Source organism: Struthio camelus, chromosome 8 (assembly GCF_040807025.1).
Source record: "Struthio camelus isolate bStrCam1 chromosome 8, bStrCam1.hap1, whole genome shotgun sequence".
Classification (NCBI taxonomy): Eukaryota; Metazoa; Chordata; class Aves; order Struthioniformes; family Struthionidae; genus Struthio; species Struthio camelus.
This window is the reverse complement of record NC_090949.1, coordinates 35,466,061-35,489,253: the sequence shown is the minus strand read 5'-3', so window position 1 is coordinate 35,489,253 and position 23,193 is coordinate 35,466,061. Positions and strand designations below refer to the sequence as shown.

General features: G+C 39.6%; 2 protein-coding genes across 19 annotated transcripts in view; one reads left to right on the top strand and one right to left on the bottom strand.

Annotated features, from left to right (window-relative positions):
• Window positions 1–23,193, top strand: part of DOCK7 (dedicator of cytokinesis 7) — a 110,569-nt gene that overhangs the window by 38,247 nt on the left and 49,129 nt on the right. For all 17 annotated transcript variants that reach the window (XM_068953404.1, XM_068953408.1, XM_068953407.1 and 14 more), the window contains exons 11-16: window positions 192–357; window positions 1,027–1,169; window positions 2,087–2,180; window positions 3,202–3,364; window positions 21,771–21,888; window positions 22,796–22,866. In XM_068953404.1, the coding sequence (XP_068809505.1) occupies window positions 192–357; window positions 1,027–1,169; window positions 2,087–2,180; window positions 3,202–3,364; window positions 21,771–21,888; window positions 22,796–22,866 (755 nt within the window). The remainder of the gene's footprint in view (window positions 1–191; window positions 358–1,026; window positions 1,170–2,086; window positions 2,181–3,201; window positions 3,365–21,770; window positions 21,889–22,795; window positions 22,867–23,193) is intronic.
• On the bottom strand, window positions 4,349–14,694 carry ANGPTL3 (angiopoietin like 3). Of its 2 annotated transcripts, XM_009688614.2 has the most exons (7): window positions 13,989–14,694; window positions 12,831–12,941; window positions 11,913–12,030; window positions 10,977–11,090; window positions 9,652–9,747; window positions 7,504–7,776; window positions 4,349–6,068 (listed from the first exon to the last, which is right to left on the bottom strand). In XM_009688614.2, exons 1-7 carry the CDS (start codon window positions 14,484–14,486, stop codon window positions 5,887–5,889), a joined length of 1,392 nt encoding a protein of 463 aa, XP_009686909.2. In that variant the 5' UTR covers window positions 14,487–14,694; the 3' UTR covers window positions 4,349–5,886. The 2 variants fall into 2 exon arrangements, with proteins under 2 accessions (XP_009686909.2, XP_009686918.2); XM_009688623.2 differs by lacking the exon at window positions 12,831–12,941 and having other exon boundaries at window positions 13,989–14,613.

Below are 23,193 nucleotides of genomic sequence, written 5' to 3'. Positions count from 1 at the left end.
GTTTGCCTAACACTTGGGAATTCTCCTCTAGAAGGTGCTGTTGAAACGCAGTCATTGTTATGAGGTCATAAGTTAGAAAAGATGCTATTATTAGTCAGTGCATGCAAAGTATCCACATGGTTTCGAGGAGAGGAAACTTTTATTTCTGTTCCTCTTGTTTAAATATGCTGTGTTTAACCTTTTGTTTACAGAATAAGGAGAAGTTGGAAAAACTGAAATGCCAGGCAGAACAGTTTTGCCAAAGACTAGGCAAGTATCGAATGCCTTTTGCCTGGACAGCCATTCATTTAATGAACATTGTGAGCAGCGCTGGAAGTCTGGAAAGAGATTCCACAGAAGTAGAAGTTGGCACAGGAGGTATGGTATCTGGCATCTGTGTAAGGGAATGTGTACCCAATCCAGGGTCTGCTGAAGTCTGTAGGAGCCTTTCATGCCCTATATCTGCCATTACTCCTTTTATTGCTTTTTCCCCCCTGCCCTAGGCCTTCCGATAGTCTTGGGTCATGGTTGAAATAAAACAGAAAAGTCCATAATAACAAATGGATTTATCTTTCAAGGATTTTACAAGCAAACCATCTGTTATATTATTTAAAACCAAGCTGCAAAGACTGAGAGTGTGTTACAGGCTGATGAACATTTTTCCAAAGGAGTGGATTAATCTTTGTGAACCACACAGCTCAACTGAAACTGCTCTTCAGCATCCCCAAAACTGCCAACTTCATCATCTTTCAGAGCAAGAGAAATACATAAATCTCCACACAATAAAGACTTTTATAATAGCAGTAAGGCACTGGGGTGAGGTTGCTATGAGAGGAGCAGAAGTAGTCAGCTGTGCTTCATAGCTTCCTGATGCCTCAGGAGTGTGATTGTCTTAGCATAACCACCTCTTCTATCATGCTTATTGCATAATTTGCAAATGCAGCAGTTACCTTCTTGTGTAAAAAATCTTGCCTGGAGCAAATGTAGGCTCTTGGACAATTGTTTTTCTTTCCTTTTATACTCCCCCCCCCCTTTTTTTTTTTTAAGAACGTAAAGGATCTTGGTCAGAGAGACGGAATTCCAGTATTGTCGGGAGGCGTTCATTAGAAAGAACCACTAGTGGGGATGAAGCGTGCAATTTGACCAGTTTCAGACCAGCTACTCTGACAGTGACAAACTTCTTTAAACAGGTACTGTAAGTTTACAAAATGATTTCAGTTCATTTATGTTTGCCAAGGTTTGCTTAATGCCACATCTGGTTAAGGAAGAATTGTTATTTGAATGTCACCTTTGTATATAACAGGGATTTAATAGTACACAACAAGACTGTTGATATTTTTGGACCAACTTTTGATCATTAGGAATATGAGGATTTGGTTTCTTTATATTGAAAGCTGGATAAGCTCTGTTTTTAGTGATTTCTCTCACTGAATAAAATTAACTGGATCCTGTCCAGGTTTTTTCTTTCCGTTTGCTTCTTTTTTCATACTGTGCGGTTTTGTTTTGTTTTGTTTTTTACCTTTTTTACCAGATATCTTCTGCTTTTGGACAGTTAGAAGGTGGCAGAGTAACATTTTCTATAATGTTTCCAAGATTAAAATTAAGGAAGCTCTGAGCTGTTAGAAAGTGGCATAAGGAAAACTGGCAACACAAACTCCTTCCAGTTCTCAGCTTTTCTTAGCACTCCACCTAAAAAGCAAAAATCTTTTATACTCATGCCAAAGAAAAGACAGGGGAGAAGGAAGGAGGAATCACCATCTGAATGACAGATTTTTTTTTTCAAACTGTTACACTTACTGAAAATTGGATATTTGGGGGAAATCTTTTAACAACTATTCTCAGATTTGAAAAAGATAATATTGATGGAGAGAAAAAAGGTTTTCAATGAAAAGTTCCTACAGGTGTCATCATGATTTATAAGGAAAAAAGAAAGGAAAAAGGATGGAGAAATTAACTGTAATTTAACATGTTAATGTTAGCACCTTCTTGTTCTGGGAAGGTACATTTTGATGTCAGAGAAAAGAGAATGTAGTATTAGATGGTTTATTCATAGTCTCACTCTCCTGAAGGGTAGTGTACTTAATCATTTTTCCTCAACAATCAACAGGAGGGTGATCGCCTGAGTGATGAAGATTTGTACAAGTTTCTTGCAGATATGAGAAGGCCATCATCAGTGTTACGGAGACTGAGGCCTATTACAGGTATTGAATGAGATGTTTTTGGTTTGCATGTGTGAAGGGTGTTTGTTAGTCCTTCCCAATTCCCACCCAGTTCTTAGGGACAGCAGAAAATAGCCCTAAGAAGTCATCAAGAGCAACCTCTGCTAGACCACAAGCATGAAAGATGGCATTTTGGCAGGTTTTAACTGGCATGCGCACACATGCAGCTCCCGTCAAATTGGGAGCAGCATCCATGAGAGAAGAGGATGCAGACCCTGAAGGCCTAAATCCAGCAGGGGCTGAGGAGCCTCTGTTCAGTGAATAAAGCATCACCTCCCTGCTGAGAGGAGGTCTTTCTCCTGGCTCCCACTTGGTTAGTAGGACCAGGCTACACCTTTGTTTGAGAAAGAAAAATACAACTGGCATGCCGGCATTGAAACATCACCAGTCCCTGACCTCTGCTATTCTGACAATATTTACATAACCTGTTCTTAAAAATCTCCAATGACAGCAAATCTACCGCTTCCTTAGATCCTCTCTCCCAGCTGTCAGCTGTCCTGGTAGTGAGGTTAGGTATTAAGAAAACTTTCCAAAATTATCTTGCTGCAAATTAATCTGATTATGGTCTGTCATGCCCTCAGGGAAGTTATTGCAACCTTTCAAATGTTTGAAAACTGTTATTAATTCTTTCTTACTCACCTCTGCTTTTTAGAGTAACCAACCTCAGTTTTTTCAGCCCTTCCTCAGAGTTGTGATTTTTAAACTGCTTGTGGTTTTGTTACTCTTTACTGGAGTTCTCCTATCTTGTCCTTGTTTTTCTTCAAGCATGGTGCTCTAAACTGGATATGATTCTCCTTCTAAGACCTTGTTTATTAATATATTCAAGAACAGTTGTGGCTCTCTTCTGAACATTGGCTTGTCATCACTGTTGTCCCCAGCCCTTTCCTACAGAACTAATCCATGCCAACTATTGCCTTTTTATATGTGTATGATTGGCTTCTTGATGCTTATTGATTTATATTTATCATCTGTTTACTGTAATAAAACCATTTGCTTCTTACAGCTCAACTAAAGATAGACATATCTCCAGCTCCAGAGAATCCCCATTACTGTCTAACTCCAGAGTTGCTTCAAGTCAAACTTTACCCAGACAGCAGAGTTAGACCTACAAGAGAAATCCTGGAGTTTCCTGCCAGGGATGTCTACATTCCGAATACCACGTACAGGTTAGAGTTTTGAAGTACATTTCACATTTTAGTGCTCAAGATTGGCAGCTAGAGATTCCTACCTTATCATCTGGTTTGTTGCAAAACTTGCTGCATCAGTAGATCTGCTGTGCCAGAGACACAAAAAAGGTCTAGACTGACATAGCAAAAATACACAGATACGGAGGGAAGAACATATTTGCATAAAGCTTGGCTGTGAACAGGAACGCGTGAGGGAGGTTTCTTCATTTCCTGAATTTCAAGGTGAAATTTAGTTGCATTCTTTCCAGTTTTATGTAGAAGTTTTTTCTTTGTCTATATGATGAAGTCATCATTCTTCCCATATAGACTCAGTATGAAGTCGTATTGAAAAAACCCTGGATCTGGATTTATGTTGGAGTGGAGGGTTTGGGGAATAAAGAGGTCATTTCAGGCCATTTCAGTTCAGTTTCTCTCTCTTCTGGCAAGAGTGACTGGTTTGGCTGAAGGGAGGTAAGTTCTGGAGCCAGAGGCTCCAGACAATTACATCTGGCTCACTGTAGAAAATCTTGGAAGTTTTGGACTCTAAAGGGGAAATACAGGGCTCTTGGGGGAATATTTTATTGGCCAGAAACAAAATAACAAATTAAAGAAAGCCAATCTACTGCTGTTCTGGGTACGCCCTCTGAGGTATTGGTTTTACCCATCTCAGTTAGAGCTGTGTGGTTTGCCTGTATTCACTAGGATAGTTCATCATAGCTGAAATACCGAAGCTCTGTGATTTCACTTGCCAGTTTTACTACTTTCCGACACTTTCACTGACTTAACTATTTTCTTTCCAGTAGGGAATAAAAAGCACAGAAAACACATAATCCCTTCATTCATATTTCTGTTTTGATTTAAATGCAATTTCTTAGTTTACAGTGCATTAAAAAAAATGCTCTGAGGATCTGGAAGATACAAATATTATTTTAAAATATTTCAAAAGACAATAACTTTTTTTTTTTAACTAAGACCAGGCAGGGAGCAGATTTCTTTTCTTTATTTTCCTCTACTTATTTAAAACTTTTTCACAGTATCTTTCAAGACAATACATGTCTGAGAGGAACTGTCTTCCTGTGTTGAGTAGTTTCGCTGACTTATCAAAAATGCTACTTTTTATTGTACAAGTTAGATAAATACAAACCATGTTTTTAGAAACCAAATCTTACAAGACACTTTACTCAAGTTCCATATCCCATGTCTTTTGAGAAGTGTAGTTTATTGGTGTGTGTGTGGTTTTTTTTTTGGTAGATGTTAGACAGGTAATCAAAGGTTACAGTACACCAGTACAATAAGCAGCGCTATGTGATCTCTTCTTTGCAATAAATCCATGAGAAGTAAAGTACTTGTGCAATTTCTCTGTAATTAGCACAGTCTATTTACACTTGTTTCACTCTGACACATTACAATTTAAAAACCTTTTCTATATGGTTACAAATGTTGAGATACAAAATCCACGCTATACAAGGTTTAGATAAGATGATATAAGTCAATGTGACTCAATATAACTGCAGAATTAGGGTCTTTGTCAGTAAAAACTTCCACAGCTGGCCATCCACAAATATGTCAGCAGTCCTACTATCTTGCAGGATTCTGCAGCTGAATAAAGTTAAACAAATGTGTAAATGTTCTTAGGAGCAAGACTAACACTGTCGTATAGCCTTTTCATACAGGAGAGGTTGAATGGTACCACTCAATCCATTGGAGTTGCCTCAGAAGTGCAGGTAACTCAACCTCAATTCTCTATTTGAAAGGCAATTTGTTGTGTGCCCACTTGGTCTTTTGTTTAATTCCTCAGTGAGGTTTAATAAAAGGCAGCAAAGGGATGGCTCTGAATCCCCTTGAAATGAATAGAAAAGATCTCTTATTTATTTCAGTAAGCTTTGGAGCTTGGTTCTTAAGTTTCAGTAAGTAATCTTAGTTTTTAAGTTATTCTTCAGAGCATGATATCTAAAAGATTAGACCTACACTGCTAGAAATACACAGAATTGTAAAATGGGGAATTAACATTTTTCGTTTGCTCATAGAAACATCCCACAGCAATAACCTGAACCAAACATCAAATTAGTTACTTTACAAAACGAAATTCTTTCTTCCTGCAGATGAATACCTTAATGTTTTCTATAGCATTTTGACAGTCCATTTTGTTTATTGAAACACTTTGGTTGTTCCCTCCTACACGACCCAGAAACAAATGCAACAGCTTGAAAATACTTTTCCCCAAGCAATATTATGTAATATATGAAAAACTATCTGATTTCTAGGCATTAGAGTTTGATCCCAGGGAGGTAAAAGCTACACTTAACAGCAATTTGATATTTGGGGTAGAGGTAATGAGAATACTCACCAAATGTACTGCAAGAAGACTGCAAATGCCTCAGGGTTTATGTCATTGGAGAGCACACCATACATACAGTGTGCATGGATTTAGACATGCACCTGTTATTCTTACATCAAAAAGTTCATGTTATATTTAATGTTCAGTGTATATGTTCTGAATTAAAATACATCAAGTTGAGCATTCAATCAAAACTTTTTAAATCTGTTGGGTGGATCATTATTTTGGTTGACTTGAGTAAATAGTATCTTCCTTTCTTAGGCTTCCAGTATAAGCCTTTTCTTCTGTCTAGTCTTCCTCTTGACCTTGGTGTGACGTATTTCCCATTGAGATTTGTTTCCTCACATTCACTGTGCCACCAGCCTCCTAAAGAAAAATATTGCAGTGTCACTTAATGTCAGTTGTACCCTGAAAGATTGTGCTCAGTTTCTGACCAGAAAGCTTGCGTTTGCAAAATAAGTCATCTGTAGGCCAGCTCCAGCAAAAATCTTTCCGTTGTATGTAGCATTTACTCAGCATACCCAAATGAAATGTTGCTTATGCATAAACCCACTTGCACTTGCAACTTGAGCGCCCATACAAAGGTAGTGAAGCAGACAATAGCTGCTGGCCCAAAAGCAGCAGTGCATACAGCACTGCACACACAAAGCCTGCCACTGAGCCGAGACACTTAGGAAGTTAACTCAGCCCTTTTGTATTTCCTGTGACCTTCTGCAACTGGCTTTCTGATTTGTGGTATTTTTCCCAAGAGCAAAGAGTTCTCTTGAATCCCTGCATCTGCAGGAGGATGAAGAACACTGGCTGACAGCCTTTAGTAAACAAATTATCTTTTTTACTGGCTGATTTCCCTAATCATTAGATTAAATTGTAACCCCAGTTCTGCTGGCAAAGGACTGGCAGAGTCTCTATGTTAAAAACAGAAGTTTATCACTTTGAAATTCATTGGCCACCTGCTATATGGTCACTAGAGCTGAGTAACTCTCAACATTGATTCAGATGTTAATAATGTTAAAGCCTAGAATGGCATCCACAAAATGTTTGTTGCATGAAACAGGTGCTGGAGGGGCAGTTCTATATCCTGTGGCTCAATTATTAGTTGCTTTTTGGGTTGGTTGCTTTTTGCTATAAACTGGAAAAACGTAAAAGCTTCATAAAATCAAATAGATTAGGCATCTCTTAAACAAATTATCTTTAAGGAGAAATATGACTTCAGCCTCACATCTGTGCTATTGGTTTGAGAATGATTATAGCGTACATACTTGACAAACAGCTAATATCTGCCTTTCAGGGGAAACTCACCATCAGACTTACCATTATCCTTAACTTCTGCTTTATGGTCAAAATGGATTCAACAGTCAGTTCACACTCATACACACTCACTCTCTCTCTCTCCCTTCCTCTCTTTCTCTTTATTTTTTTTTCCGCAAGGAAGGATTACACTCTCTGACCCAGGATTCCCATGCCAGAGCAAGCCTCAAAGAAAGAAATTTATAGCTTAGGATTTCATCATGGAATTGTATTTCATTCTATTTCTAATGTTAGTCTTCTAGCACAGTCTCACTATGCTTTAGTTTTACCCATCTATAAAATAGAATGATGATGCTTCATCAGTTTAGGACTCTCTATCTGCCAAAAAAAACTCTGCCAAAAACATTTTGTGTCTTCTTTTTCAAGGAGAAACATGCTGCTGTTCTCTCTTTTCCATTTCTAAAGTCAGACTTATATAAGTCACTCCTCACTAGAGCATAATACTACATATAACAAAGAAACTACCATTTTAATGTACCCAGCATACTGGTACCTAGATAGTTTTCTGGACAGTTGAAGTCTTTTGCTATGTCCATGTTACGGTCCATAGTCGAGAACCTCAGTTCTGTCTGTTCAGGCAGTGCGTTGGGGATGTTCCCGGAGATCCGTGAAAGCTGGAGGGTGTAGTCCTTTTCGGGGCTTCCCAAGCTGAATGCATACTCAATGTATCGTTTATTGTCTTTCCAGTCCTGCAGCTCAATCCGTAAAATGTAGTCCCCTTGTTTAGTAATGGAATAGGTCTTATTCAGACCTAGCCAGAACTCTTCTGCAAAGTCATAGTAAATAAATGCAATTAATGTGGAACTGAGTCTGAACATGCTTACCACACTTTTTGCATATCCAACGCATACCACAGCTCATTCACCTTTAAAATACCAATATTTGAAAGCATGTGTTCAAATAAGCTGCATGCTGTCAGAATCAAGAGAGATCAGAGGTGAAGTTTTGGAGACAGAAGTCCTCAGTGGAGAATCTAAGGCAGAGGGTTGGTTAGTGGGGGAAGGAGCTATGTGATAAACTTCCTAAAAACTTACGTAGCTCACACTGCTATTGAAGTTGGTTTTTACAGATAACCTGCATGTGAACACAAACATCTGAAAATATAGTACTTAAAGGGGATTATTAATTGCTTTAATTAAATCAATAATATGAGTCTTGGGGACTGTTGATCTTTTCAGAGGTCTCCTGATACATTCTTTTTGTTTACCTCTTTTTAATTGCACACAAGTGATCAATAAAAGCTAGAAATACCAATGAACTGGAGCTTCTCTTACCTTTCCCACCTTTTGTGAAAGAGGGAGCTCAAGACATTTTAAACATGCGTAATTGGAACTGTGTGGCAAATGAAGCAAATGACATATATAAAACCTAATTGTAATTGTTTTATTTTTTAAGGAAGGAACTGCAAAACGAAACTGAGGTTTTGGTACTCTTGTGTTCAAAGTGAATTTAACTTTACCATTTTTCTTTTGTTAGAATTCCTGATGGTTAGTTTCATTGTTTCCTAGAGTTCATTCATTAAGTAGCTTGTTATCTCTGCCACTGATGTCAGTGCATGGTAGATAATTACCTCATGTAGAAATAGTACAGTTGGATGTGAATGCCATACATCCAGGTGGCATTTAAAGCCATAGAAGACAAGATGGTTGAGTAAAATACCCCTGCAGTATACAGATCAGGAGCAGTGGCTTGTTATATTTTATCACATTAGACTGTGCAGCACAGGACTGTGCAGTACCTAGGGAATAACACCTCTGAATAATACGATCCTCTTGTGAAATCTTTCTGATGCTGAAGAAGCGTGGTGTCACGTTGGTTTAGCTTAGGGAAACTGGAGACCAGACGAGGGGCAATTGTAGCATTATTGTTATGAACAAGCTGCCTGGATAAAAGTCTAGCTCAGTTAGGAGCTACTGTGCCAAAATGGGGGAAAGATTGAGATACAGCAGCTCTTTATTGTAAAAGAGGTGAAAGTAGTAAATTAAGCTGCCCAAATTGGTGAAGTTTTAATCTATGCTGTGCCCAGAAAGACAACACATTTTCTAAACAGAAGTAGAACCATACCATTGTGAAGAGAAAAATGGGGAAAATGCTCTGGATGGGGAGGCTGTTGGCCAGCACCTGGTGCTAAAAATTCTTTGGAGTTGATGATTAACAGGCAAACGTGGGTGTTTCCTCACCCTATCTGGCTAGGTGAGGCGATTGGTCGTGCACGCACTGGGAAGCAGGAGGTGTTTGCGTAAGGGAGCACACTCAGCCTCAGGCTGTCTTGAGATTTGTCAGGAAGCTTGAGAGAAAGTAGTAATAGTATTTTGGTGAGGTTTTGCATCTATGATTATACCTTAAAGGCTTTTTGGGAGGTATTCTATTATAATCGCTGAAATCTCCATAATTAAAATAGCCTTTAAAACATTTTGGCTGTGGTTTAGCAAAGCTTCTAAACACAAATCTAAAGGTGTGTGTTTGAAAATTTTACTGAGTTATGTTTTCTGATAAGCACTTTCTCGCCTTCCACTAATTGGGTAAGGTATCCAGATCTGATTGCAGGTTTTGTTTGCTCTTATGTGAACACCTTTAATTAGGAAGATTCCGCTTCTGAAGGTAACTAATACAAAGTAAAGAAGCAAAAAAGGAGTCTTACCATTGAGATCACCAAAACCATGTTCGTAGGTGTCCCAGGTTTGGTTGAAATCTAGTGATCCATCCACTCTGTTCTGAATTACAGTCCAAGAACTGCCTGTGAACGCAAAGGGGAGATAAGTCACAAACCTGGCTTCAGTGTTGAAACTACCAGAGACAAGATGGAACATAACCGAGTTCATCTACCTGCTAAGTTAGTCTGCACAGTTTGTGCCTGCCCTTATATGTGTTCACTGTCTATTGCAATGAAGAAGAAAATGGGTTTGCATTGTAGGTGGCTTCAAGGGAAAGTGCTAAAAAGAAAAATTAAATGATCCAGACATCAAGTTTATCAGGCTCTCAATACTGTTAGTGCTTGATTGCTGGGAATGCAACTGCAAACTTGGTATAAAATGTTGGACTTGACTGCAGTGGGATCTTTCTTCTGACCAGGTCATGACACCCTTGTTTAACCAGTTTCAACAAATGTAACCAAGGGAGCTTTTTGCAGAGGGCAACCTCATGCCAGTTATGTTTATGCATCCAACTGGATCATGTTGCCCTGCCGCGTTTGCGTCAGGGTGTTCTTCGACTCTCTGGGTAGCTGTGGCAAAGGGACAGGAAAGGGCAGGCGGAGAGGACGCACGGAGAACAGCACTCTAGGCGTCTGTACAGCCCAGTGAAAAAACTGGGGAACAACAAGCTGGCCAGACTGTGCTCACCAGGCAATGTCAAAGGAAATAGCCAAATGGGTTTCTTACAAAGATATAACATAGGTAGTTGCTGTGTTTTCTGGTCTGTATCAGCTAGTCTGTGACAATTCTGGACTCATATGATAACTAATTACCAACTCACCCAAATTTGACAGAGCTGCAGATATGTTACGAGGAATCCTGTCTCCAAGACTCACCTTTTTGGGTTAGCTTGGTATATCTAAGTCTCAAGCAATAATCCATGTTATCTGAACAAAATTTTACTAAGGTGTTTGCTATTTACTATTTGCTTTGATTCAGAAAAGTTACTTCATGGTTATAGGATAGTGGCATTTATAATTGCTGTTTTCACTCTCTGTACCTAAAGGTGCCTGGTTTTTTAATATACTTAATTTGTTTCACAGGAGTGAAAGTCCTTTCCTCAGTATAAAGAAGAGGTGTGGACATTATAAAAGCCGTGTTATGGAGACTTTAGACGATAGGGAAGTTTAGAGCATAGGCAGAGCAATAATAGAAGTCAAGAGGATCCATAAGCCATGCTAAGTTTTTGAGTGCTTTGGGATGGGACACAGTTTTTTGGTTTATAGGAAACTGTTTATGTGAAATTAGAGCATTGCTAGCACAACTGCCTTACCAAATTTCATTTCGCAGTAGACATCGAAAGCTTCTGAGCCATTGGGCTTAATAGTGTAAATACCACTGGACCGTATGCCGCTGTTATAGAGAGCAGTGCAATCAGGAGCGGCACCTAGGAAAGTAAACATCAGACAATTACAAATCCTGTTTTGGAGGTGGTAAGTTTTAATCCAGCTTTGTAACTTGAATTTCTGTAAAAAAACAAAAAAAAAACAAAAAAACCCACTAGAGCAGTTTTTCTGGTCATCGTTTTATTTTACAATAAATGTCATTAAATTGACAAACTCCTTGGCTCCTGCGGGCTTGGTAGTACTGTGAGGAGCTGGGGTTGGATGGTTGGACCACCCATATTTTTTAAGTTAGGCAGGCAGGGTTTGAATTAGATAATTTTGGAAAACTTGTAAGGCCTAGGACTGGGCTCTGGCAAATAGATTTTTGCATCTCTCATAAAGTTCCCAATAAATGTTGTTCCCATTACTGCAGTTGAGAAATGTCACTTAAAAAAACAAACAAAAAAACGAACAAAAAAAACTTCCAAATTCTGTAATTGGCCTATGTGAAGTAAGTATGTTCTCTGTGCTTGCTGAGGCAGGCCAAGACAGGCATCAGCAACGCCAGCAGTGGCAGCAAAAGGATTGCCGTGGCACCTGTTCACAATTAATGAATGGAGGTTGAAGATTGAGGACACATTTATTTCATTGCTGGACATTGTTCCTGTATGCCAAACCAGAGACAAGTATATGTTGGCAGTCGAGCTATATAGAGGATGACTGTTTCCAAAGCAGGAAATCTAGCTCCTTTCCACAATGCTGTATATAAAATAAGAGTCTTTTTCTTTTGGTCTTTGACTATATATAAGCCAACACAAAACTTTCACACAGAATACTGCAAAAACAATGTGCTGTGTAGTCAAAATTGAGGCATATGATCTCACCGTCAACTTTGTACGTTACAGCGGTTGAATTGTGCACAAGGAAGGGGACGACCTCTCGTTCTGTTTGCTCCACAATAAAGGAATTCTCGGTGATCTCCTGGAGCTCTATGTGGTTTAACTGAAAAGAACCACAATTACATACTGTTAATTTCCCACGGCTCTGAAATTATGAGATTCATACATCAAATTGAACAATACATTGTGGAGAATAACTTTTCTTATGCATTTCATCCTTTAAGATAACCAGTTAACGATATAAGAACAGTTAGGACTGTTCTGGTAGGTTGCAGTTACCCTTATGTTAACTGTTTCACTGCTCAAACAACATAGGTTTCATGAGGTGAGTGAAGGACCAGTTCATATGAGGTACACCTTAATGGGCAAAGAGAGCTAACTTACTTCCTCAGGTGACATCACTGAGACAAGTAGTATTGACATCTAAAGAACACAGAACTATGATTCCTTAAGGTGGAAGGCCTCTTCCTTTCATAACCTCCTCTTAGGAATAAAATTAGAAAGGATCATGTCAATAATACCCAGAGTTATGGTTATACGTGTTAGCAGAAGACGATTCCCTATTGGAGTGAATATTGAAAAAGAAGAAAGAGATAGAAAAGAAAAAGAAGAAAGACACAGAAAATAATGATACTTAGCAGACCAATAGAAGAACAGTAATATGATAGCTAATCAGAGGAAAAAGAAAGAAAATTAGCAATCAGAAAATACAGCTGCCTGGTGTTGGTAGGCAGTAGTTCAAAGCTGTGGTCTTAGTCATTCTATGCCCTGACCATAGCTTCCTACATGGCAGCACAGCTGTCTCTCACACCCAAAAAGGTACCTGGTGCCTGAGCCATTAGCTCCTCCTGTGTTGTGAGAGACAACAGATTCTGAAAAGAGAAACGTAGTCAGTTACAGTACCTTATCCTCCAGCTCCATTATTTGATTGTGCTGTCTGTCGAGTTGCGCATGCTGATCCTCTACAATTTTAAGAAGTTGCTTAATGTGGTTGTCCTGCTGCTCCACAAAAGCCTGAGGACAGGGGAAGGAGGGAGGAAGGTTGTGTTTCGAAGCAGCGTGAGGCCTTCAGGGACCCTGCCTCACTAACTCTACAGGGTCAGTTTTGAGAGGCACACACCACTTAACATTACCTTTCATTTGCCTTAGGATTGCCTGCTCTTCCTCTAAAGGGGCGGATGTCTTTGCCTCTGAAGTGAACACTCAGATTTCCTTGAGAAAAACTGCCTGCAGCATCATAGGTTTTTGTGTGTGTGTGTTATTTCCCTTTCGTTTTTATATTCAGAACAATTACAATCTTTGAAGTTGGCTCTTGATTCTGACCAAATACATGCCACTGACCCCCAAAAAGGAACGATACCCAGTGTTTAGGATATTAGCTTGAGATTTGGAAGATCTGGATTCAGCTTTCTGCTCTGACTTGAATATCCAGTATTTATCTCAGACAAATTGCTTAGCCATTTTATGCTTCTGCAAAGTAGAGTTAATATTTCCTTTCTTTTTTTGGTAGAAAACATTATACCCACCTGCATACTTGCATGTATTCAGGTTAAGTCTATTGACAGTCACAAGATTCTTTGGTCCTGGAGGTCACATAGGTACTACAGATATCCTTCTTTAAAGCTTAATGGTTTAAACTTCCTATTTTATCTTGCGCAGAGAGTTCTTAGTGTATTGTTTTGCAATGAGCTGATGAAGTACTAAGCTATAGGCTTGGTAATCACATTATTTTCCTGATTGCAAAACTTGGAGTCATTATGCTTACAGAATTTCTTAAAACTGATTTGCAAAAAATCACTGAAAAAAGTATAGAGCCTTATCATTTCACCTTCTTTGCACTGATTTCACTGGGGAATTTTACTGTATAATAAACAGCATGTCAGAAGAAGACACACTGATTCTTTTAAGATTATTGCATTGATTTACTGCTGAAGATACACTACAGTAGTACAACAGTGAAGGTGCAGGAAAAACATGCGCTCCCCTACTGCAGAAATACTGAAAATAGCATTACAGTTTACTTTGGCTTTGCATTTCAGGCACTTTCACAAGTCTACTTACTTTGAGTGAAGAAATTTCGTTTGTCTCTTGCTTTGTAGGCTGAATAATGGCCAATTTAGTGACTTTATCTTCTAGACCCCATACTTTCTCTTGCAGCTGGATTTTGTTTTGTATGAGGTGTTCAATCTTTGAATTCATCTCCTGAGAGAGATTCTTTATCTCTTCATTATTGATTTGCAATCTGGCAGTAGTTTGTCTGAGCTGTTCTTCTTCTTCTTTGATTTCACTGGTTTGCAGTGAGAGCTCGTAAAAGGACTTATCAAAAATGTTAAGTTTTTGAAAGATGTCATTCATTTGCCCCTTTGTCTTGTGGACAAAGTCTTTAAGACCATGCCCAAGCTGGAGGAGTCCATTGGCTAAGATTCGTACATCATCTAACATGGCAAATCTTGATTTTGTCTCAGGAGGTGCAGCAGAGTCAAAGGAAGAATAGTCCTTCTCAGCTCTAGCTGAAATAGCAAGCGGGGCAATGAATACAAAGATTAGAACAGTTCTCATGTTTTCTGTTCCAGATACTCTTTGGTTATTCAGAATGGAAAGGCTTTTCCTAATAATGGTTTTAGCTGTGTGATGATTCTAGGTTGAAGAATTTAATCTATATATATTCCTGTTCATTTCAGAAGAGGCAGACCAATGAGTTGATCATTAAACTGAGTAACTGAACGAATGTAACCCTTCTCAAATCCATGTTGATATCTGAGAAGATAAACCCTGAGAGACAGGCATGTTGCTGATTAAACAAGTTTTGAACTTTTCCATCTGCCAGACATTCTGTTATAAAATTATTGATCACACAAAGTATTTGTGACAAACTTTTTTTAATAGATAACATCTGAGTCATAGTCTTGTTAAGGGCCTAAATTGCTTCTTGTTTGCATTGTGTGATTCTTCTTATTGCCCCAGGAATATAAAAGGGTTTTCCATACTTAAAAGAGCATTAAGTGCTGTATTTTAGATTGTGTACCTCTTTGATAAAGCAATGGAAGGGCAAAATATTCCCAGATGATTCACGCAGTCTTATTCTTGTCTTGTACCATTTTCTGATGTAACTCATTGGGCTGCAGTGGATTTACTTGTCAGCTGCTTCGAATTAAGTGAGAAGGAGGGAATTACGTCTAGAGATTGCCTGGGTGTGATTCTACTGCCTTAAGTTTTGTGCAGTAATTTACACCATATAAAACTTATCTTATATGAGCTGCTTTCCAGAGGTGGGTGAGAGAGAACGCCATGCTTACATTTCTCACGCTACCATTCCCCTTACTGTTTAACATTTGCACTAGATAAATCAAGTCTATAGGTACTCTGAAACAAATATCCTATCCTGCTGTGAGTCTCTGCTTGGAACCATGTATGTTTTTCAAGGAGCAATGAAGTATGAATGAAAGGTGTTTTTCCTTGTGGAATCACCCGTTGCTGCAGTCCAGGAAATCAGTCCATGCATATTGCAGTGTGTACTTTGAAGGTTTTTCTGGGTTTTGCTGGATCCTGGAGAACCTCTTGTCTGCTTAGCAATCCTTTCCCTGGGTTATTGTTGTTGTTGTTTTTGCCCCCATCTCTGATTAAATGATGGAGAAAATTTCATGCCGATGTGGTTTGGGCCAGACTTGTCGGCGTATCTGCACAAAGTATAGAAAAACAGCAAGATAGCGTAGAACAGGCCTAACATTCTGGAGAAGGGAGATTCATTCATTCATCAGTTGGAGTAAAGTAAGAATGTTGTAGTGATGCAGTTGGGAAGCTCAGTGTACATAGCGACACAAAATTGCTTAGGATCTTTTTGTTTAAATGAAACACCATTTAATCTTTCTGCTTCTGCTTTTTTAATTCCACGTGTAAAAGCCCAGTAAGCAGAGCTCAGATGGAGATCATTATTTTCATTCTTAATTCTATTGTGATAGTGTTTATCATACTTAATTCTGTGATTTGCATGGCACAAGGCTTTATTCCAGAGGTTTAGCTTGGACAAGGTCAATTGCTTTCACAAGGGATGTCCATGAGGGTCTAATCTATGAGAAGCTATTCAGTGGAAGGCTATTGTTCTCTCTTAAAATCGACAATTTGTTCAGATTAATTTCTACAGAAACTCATCAAATGAGTATTACTCAACCCTACTAAAAATGTGTTAGAACTTAAAAGAACTTAAAAATGTGTTAGAACTTTCTCCTTAGGATAGTTTATGGGACAGAGATCAGCCTGAAAGGTTTGCACTGAGTCATTGTTCCTGCAGAACCTTCTCATTTGATAATATCCATGGAAGTGTAAAAAACCAGCGCATGCAGGATCTGTAGTGGTATTTTATTGTGCCTGTGTGGGAAGTTCTTAGGAATCTTAACATTTTAACTCTGAAATGTTTGGAAGTTTTTGTTTGGCATTGATAAACGGAGATACATTTTACCTGATAGCCCTGTTTAAACACTTCCAGTGTTTAAAAGGTAAGATAAACATGTGCTGTAGACGTGTTGGTATATTCTGTAGAGAAAGTCACAGAACTGCCACTTGTGTGGATGAAATTTAGGTACATTTTTTTCTCGGTCTGAAACTGCTCTGTGATAGGGAACGAAGTTCAGCTTCTGGCATCTGACACAGGGATTTTGGGCTGCAAAATTTGAAGAACTGGTTGCAAAGTTAAAAAAGAAAGATACACTTTCTGCAAGCCATTTCAAAATACTTATTGTGACCTTGGTTTTGCAGGGTGTCAAATGAATAATTCTTTGGTGTTTCACTATTTCTTACAGTCATAAAAAGCCTTTTTTAGTTTTTTTTAAATAGTTTTGTATTCTGCCAACCCCCTCCACCCCATTCTCCCTTCCCTCCCCCCTCCATCTTAATTCTTGGCTTAGTCTTCAGAAAAATATAGGGAGGTTACTCCAAAACTACCAATAACCGAGCACCTGGAGATCAGACATTTTACCAGGTTTCTATAGGTTAACCAGTTAACAAGCCTGCCACTGTGTGCCCTTGGAGCCCACTGCCATGTGGGCAGGATGTGCACGCGAGCCCTGGTGACACACGGTAGCCCAGCAAGATGCAGGAACCTGGCTGTGTCTGGGTGCTGCGTTAACCCTGTGGAGTGCAGGACGCAGAAGTATAAGGCCATGATGCTACCCTTCAGCAAGGTTTCTTTTCCTGATGGGAAAGGCAGTCCAAGTGCTCTGATCTCAAAAATGAGAAAGCAATGAGTGGCTGCCAAAGTCAAGCAGATTTAGGAGTTTCCCTATTAATGCCAGTGCCAGTAAAGTCAAGCAGTGATAAGCTCAGTTGAAAACACCACCCTCCAGTTCTTAGAGGTGAGAACAGTCACAGAATCCATAAGCAAAGCAGGACATGGGAAGAGAAAGGGGAGAAAACCCTCTCGTGTGATTAAACCATAAGATTCAGGAGTTACTGAAACCCTAAGAGGGAATCCTGTTTCTGGGGGCTGTCAACCCAGTCAAAAAAAGATATATTTAACAGACATGATCCTGAAGATCTTTCATGCACCTGGGTGACCCTCGCTAAATGGGCTTGAAAGGTTTTTTTATAGTTGAAATAAAGCAGAGAAAAGGTCTCTGGGTTTTACTGAAAAGGGAAGTTTTAATAATGGTTAGAAATTCCCTCTAAGAGTTCAGGACCAGCTCTTAATGTTTTAATGCATTTATGAAGGATTTTGGAAAATGGCTGCACTCACATTACATAAATATTTAGAGGATTGCCTGGTGCCGTTATTTCCAAGGCCTATGAGAACTTTGCATTTTAACAGTTCACTCTATGGAGTTAAAGTACGTCTGAGATCTGTTTGAGGTAGTAATATAAGCTTTGCATACATTTGGCATAGCGTTGTAATAAAAACTCCAGACACAATTCCTTGAATTTAAAGCTTCTGGCTGAAATTTTTATCGATAGAACTCTGTGAATAGTATCATCAAGAAGTAGACATTACTTGGAAGCATAAGGACCATTAGTCCTTTTGTTTAACCAACTTAAGCCCAGCTGGTTTGTTGGTGCTACAGTATTATTTTCTTGGTAGATACCTTCTCCTCCCTTCATCCTGTCTATAGAGAATTGAATGTAAGACTTTCTCCATTGATGTCTGACCCATCAGAAAGTTGCTCTCCACTCTTACTTTCCCACTGCCTGTGTATAATACAGGGTTAGGGCATTTCTGAAGACTCCCTTTGATGCCTTGCCGCTTATTTTGCATTTAAAAACCCAACAGCTTTGATGCATATCCCACCCATGCAGTGAGGCAGTTTCTGCCATCACTTTGCACAGAAGTATTATTGTTTCATTTTTTTCCAAGGATAGTAGTTATATCTCCGATGTCCTAAAACATCTACTGAGGCCTACACAAATAGTAACATGAGAACTTAGGATGAAGTGATTGAACAGCTTAGCAAAGGAAAGAGAGCAACGAAGGAGAAACTGAGACTCAACCTTTCAAGGTGGCACTAAGAGAGGTGGATCGGTTTCTTAAGCAGTTATAACATTCCTGTGGGTTTTTCAGTTGTCCATCTCTTTCCAGTCTCCTGTAGCTGTGTTTATGGATAACGGGAACCTCTTGGCTTTTACCTATGTAGGGTAGAGTAAAGAAGGATCTTTTCACTTGGAGTCGCATTCTGATTTGGTACCAGGGGACTCTTTTTCCCTCCCTATATGTAAATTCTCAACAAAATCTTGACATCTGTAATGGGAAATCCTCTGGAGGGAAGCTGCCTGAATAGGAGCAAGTGTCCAACTCTCCCATTGTCTCCCAGCTGTCCCACAGAAGGATCTGTGCATCTAAATTCCCCTAAGCAACATGAGCTTCTTCGCAACAAAATGCAGGATAATTGTCCTCTGAGGCTTTCAAATGACAGGGTCCTGAAAGGCAATGGGGGGGATGATCGACTGGTAAAGTGCTCCCTGTGTTTATTGTTATGAACATAGCTAAAGCCCTGACTGAAATGTAATGTCATCTCTAATATCTGCTTGTAAGTCTCTACCACCCGCTTCCTAGGGTGGCATCAAATTGTTGAAATGTCTCCTTTGCTCCCAGCAGGGCCAAGCCCTAGCAGAAGAAATGATACGAGAATTGAAAGCTTGGTTTAGGCTAATCTCTGATATTCAGCATAAATCAGCCCCAAGCGTAAGACTTTCTTTAATATAGGGATCGTGTAGCCTGGCTTCCCAAATACATTAAATCCTTCTCTTAAGCACTAATAATACTTAATGAAAGTTTTATGAGCAATGTACATTTTAGAGTAAATTTTCATATCCATTTTCATTTTAAAAAGAACATCAAGGAGCAAATGTATTCATGCCAGCACAAAGTAATTTAGTAGAGTCGCAGAAAAGGCATGGGCCCCCTCTGAAATAATAAGAGAGCGTTGATTAGGCAAAGCGACCAATGGGGATGGAATTCAAAAACTTAATTCAGCATGAAGGACTTCATTTGAAAGAGAAGAAATTTCCCACGTGCCAGCTAAGCATATTTCTCTGCCTGGCAGGGTAAAAAAAAGTCTGGCTCCATAATGCTGCCCCGTGTAGCGTTCTGGAGCTATACATCAGGACTGCTCGATATAGGTGCTGACTTCTAGGAAGTACCTTTCTCTTCTGAGGCTCTTAGAGAAGAAACATTAGCCTGTGTCTGTATAGATGGGAGTGCCCATGGATATCAGGGAGAAAACGGACTTGCACTTGCAGTCAGAACAAAAACTTCGGGTGGGACTCATTTGCCTTTCAGTGCATTTCAGACAGCCTAGGACAGCTCACCTTGTTTCCAGCTGTCCCTGCAGAAGAGTGTGGGCTCCTCTGTCACATCTGCCAGCCCAAGGCAGATGTTTTGGATACCCTTGGCATCTAAAATGGCACCAGATGCCTACACAGAGCAACCAAATCACTGCCATTGTGACAATCGGAAGAGTGTCTTTCTGTTTTCAATCTACTGTTGCCAGTGCTCTGTAGCAGTTGCTTTATTGCACTTAAAAAGTTGGCCTGCTGTGCTCCTCTCTGCAGTTTTGTTTGTCCATCTGTTGTCTTGTCTCTCTGGGACAAAGAACAGAGTTGGAAACTACTTACAAGTTGGGCTCAGATTCAATGAATAGTTCCCAACCGGAGGACAGAAGAGAATGGAACCTCTTTTATCTCTTTCCTTAGAAGTCAGGGCTTGTTACAGAACTGATTGCTTCAGTGTTTGGAAAAAAATAACACTTCAGTCTTTTTCCCTAAGATATACAAGGAAGCAGTCTGAACCAAGGCCTCTCCTCACTCACATGCAGTGTCCTAACCACCAGGCTGCTGAGTAGCCTGCGATGAGCATCTCTGTCCATCCTTCTTGTTGGAGTCCTAGCACTGAGAGATAAATTATGCATCCTGGAGCCAGTGGGTGTTGGAAAGAAAATGCCTCTAACCGGTTGGCAGGGCTGTATAGAAGTTGGATAGATGATTTCCAGGCCGAGTTCTTTTGGATGTAGAATAATTTGTACACTCTTGTATATTTGGTGGCAAAAGAATATGTATTTCGTTTGAATAATTTAGTCTGTTGTGTGGAATAGTTCAAGGGCCGTTGTCTTTTGTGCCCTCGTATGAACATACAAGGGACTTTCTGCAGGTATGGATTACCGATCGTACGGCAGGCCTGGGGCTCACAGTTGACAGTTCTGCTAATGAGGCATGAATCCAACTTCCGTTTTCTTCACAGGAACTCAATAGGGCTAAGAAGATGGAAAAAAATACAGACTATTGCACATGATCATTTTTATGTTTAAAACAATCATAGACTTGCAGAAATGGAGCTGGAAGGGGCCTTGAAAATCTGGCTCCCTCCAGAGAAGGATGAGGTTGTCTGAACCATTCTGGACAGATGTTTGCCTAACATGTCCTTAAAAGCTTCAGCAAATGGAGATTCCACACCCTCCCCAGGCAATCTGTTCTGCTGCTTAACTAGCTTTCTAGTCAGAAAGTTTTTCCTCACATCTAACCTAAATCTCCTTTGCCGCAATTGCAGCCCATTACTTGCTGTCATATCCCCTATAGATATGATGAACACTTTATTCCTTTGCTCTTTGCAGCAGTTCCTTAGATACTTGGAGAGTGTTGTCATTATCCATTCCATTCCCTAGCCATTGCCCTCCAAGCTAAACAATCCTGGTTCAATCTGGTCACCCCCCGGTTTTTCAAACGTCTTGACTATCCTTGTTCCTGACGTGTCATTTTTAATTGATCCGCATCTTCCCTGAAGTAAGGTATTCAGGTGTAGAATTAGAGGCACCATTCCATCCAAGGCATTGCAAAGATAGCGTATCTGCTGAAGATACAGGTGTCCATTACTTCAGTCAGTTTTCAGAGGAGATATGTAATCTAAGGTCATCATGAGGTAAGGAGATTAAAACAAACAAACAAACAGATCGCAACAAGGAAGGTATTTAGTAGAAAACCAGCCACTCTGTGTTGAACAAGTAAACACTTCTCAGTGTTTTTCTGTTGATACATTTCCTCTCCACTTGAACTCCTTAGATAGTATAATCACTGAGAAGTTTTTAGATGTGTTTTTCAAGCACCTTTATAAACAGGAACCCTCCCGAAGTATCTCGTGGCCGTTAAGAAAATTGTGACTTTGATGTCTAAAACCAGGGGTCATTAGCAAATCACTTGTGTGGCTGTGTTTATGTTCAGGAGAAGACCATCTGGCTAATGGAAAATGTCAAGCCCTTCACTTTGAGTCTCTCTGTGTTTTTGTAGGGCTTTGAGTAAAAGCATTAATGACAGTGTGAACCCTGTCATTCTCACACTGAGCTGCTCACTTGATGCCTTTGTTTCTTGCAGGAATCTTCTTTATGTCTATCCTCAGAGCCTTAACTTTGCCAACCGCCAAGGATCTGCCAGGAATATCACTGTAAAAGTCCAGTTCATGTATGGAGAGGATCCAAGCAATGCTATGCCGGTGAGGGAAGCACTCTGTGCTCAGTTTCTGTGAGTGCTGCATGCTGCTAAGGGAAAGCACACACTACAGCCATAAAATCTCTGTATAAAGAAAGCCCTACTGAAATATATTTCAAAATAACAGGTTCTAGGGAGAATAAAATTGTAGTAATTCAGAACAAAGGAGGCATTTATATGGAGTTTGCCAAGTAACAATGTAGTAGCTAGTATTTTAACCTGAAATATTTGCAGCAGACTCCCTGTGTTTGGAATAGTAGTATATTTGCTACACTGTGAAAAAAAATAAAGGCAATAGTTATACTTGTATTCAAGGCCAGAAGTAGTCAGCACCTGGTGAAGTTCTAGCTGTGAGGTACCTAGTACACATAGGCTGTACTAATCTGCATTCTCTTGTAAAGCTCTTGTAAAATTGCCCTTTCTTGTAGGGCAATTTGAGACTTAGTGATGAAAATGCCTGTTGAGATGTTAGTTGTTCTAAGTCACTTATTAATTTTCCCTGTTCTCCTTAGTTTGCCTTACCTAGGTTCTGTTGGCCCGATTTCCCTGATGTCTTGTCTGTCTTTCCCAGATTTCTTCTGAATTCATGATCTTCCTGCTTTTTGCCTTTCTGCAGATGAGGAATATGGCAGAGAAATTCTCTCACTGTTACGCTGGCCTAGGGAGTCATTACATACCTCAGTTCCTCAGCTATATCTGTATGCATCTGTAACTGGGATTATTAAAATTTTAAACTCTTCAGTGACTGAGTAACATGTTACATAGGAGTTAAGGAGCAAGTGACAAGCAGGTGTAACTGTACACAGCTGCGCTGAGTCTAGCTGTGAATGGAGCTGTAAACATCTCTGCAGCGTTATGGAACAAATTTTTGGCACGATATAACGGGGGAATTTTTGTTTGTTTTTCTGCAGGTCATCTTCGGCAAATCTAGCTGTCCTGAATTTTCCAAAGAAGCATACACAGCTGTAGTATATCACAACAGGTAAAACATAATACAGTTTATGAAAGGACTTGGGTCCCTGTGGATGGTATAATTCCAACCAAAAGGAGTTTTAGCAGTGTGAATATGGAGTAACTCAATGGTGAATCTGTCTCATTGTTTATTTAACAGTGACTGTCTACACAGCGCTTATAACAATAACTACAGCGTCAGTAGATACTGTAGTTAGAGTTCTGCAATGACTAGAAGCGCGAGTCTTTGTTTACTTTGGTACAATTCAAGAGTATTGTTCCAGAAGCCGTAATCCCAAGCACTTAGCCAAACTCAGCAGATGGTATAAGTACATGCTTCAAGTTAGGTGTGAAGATT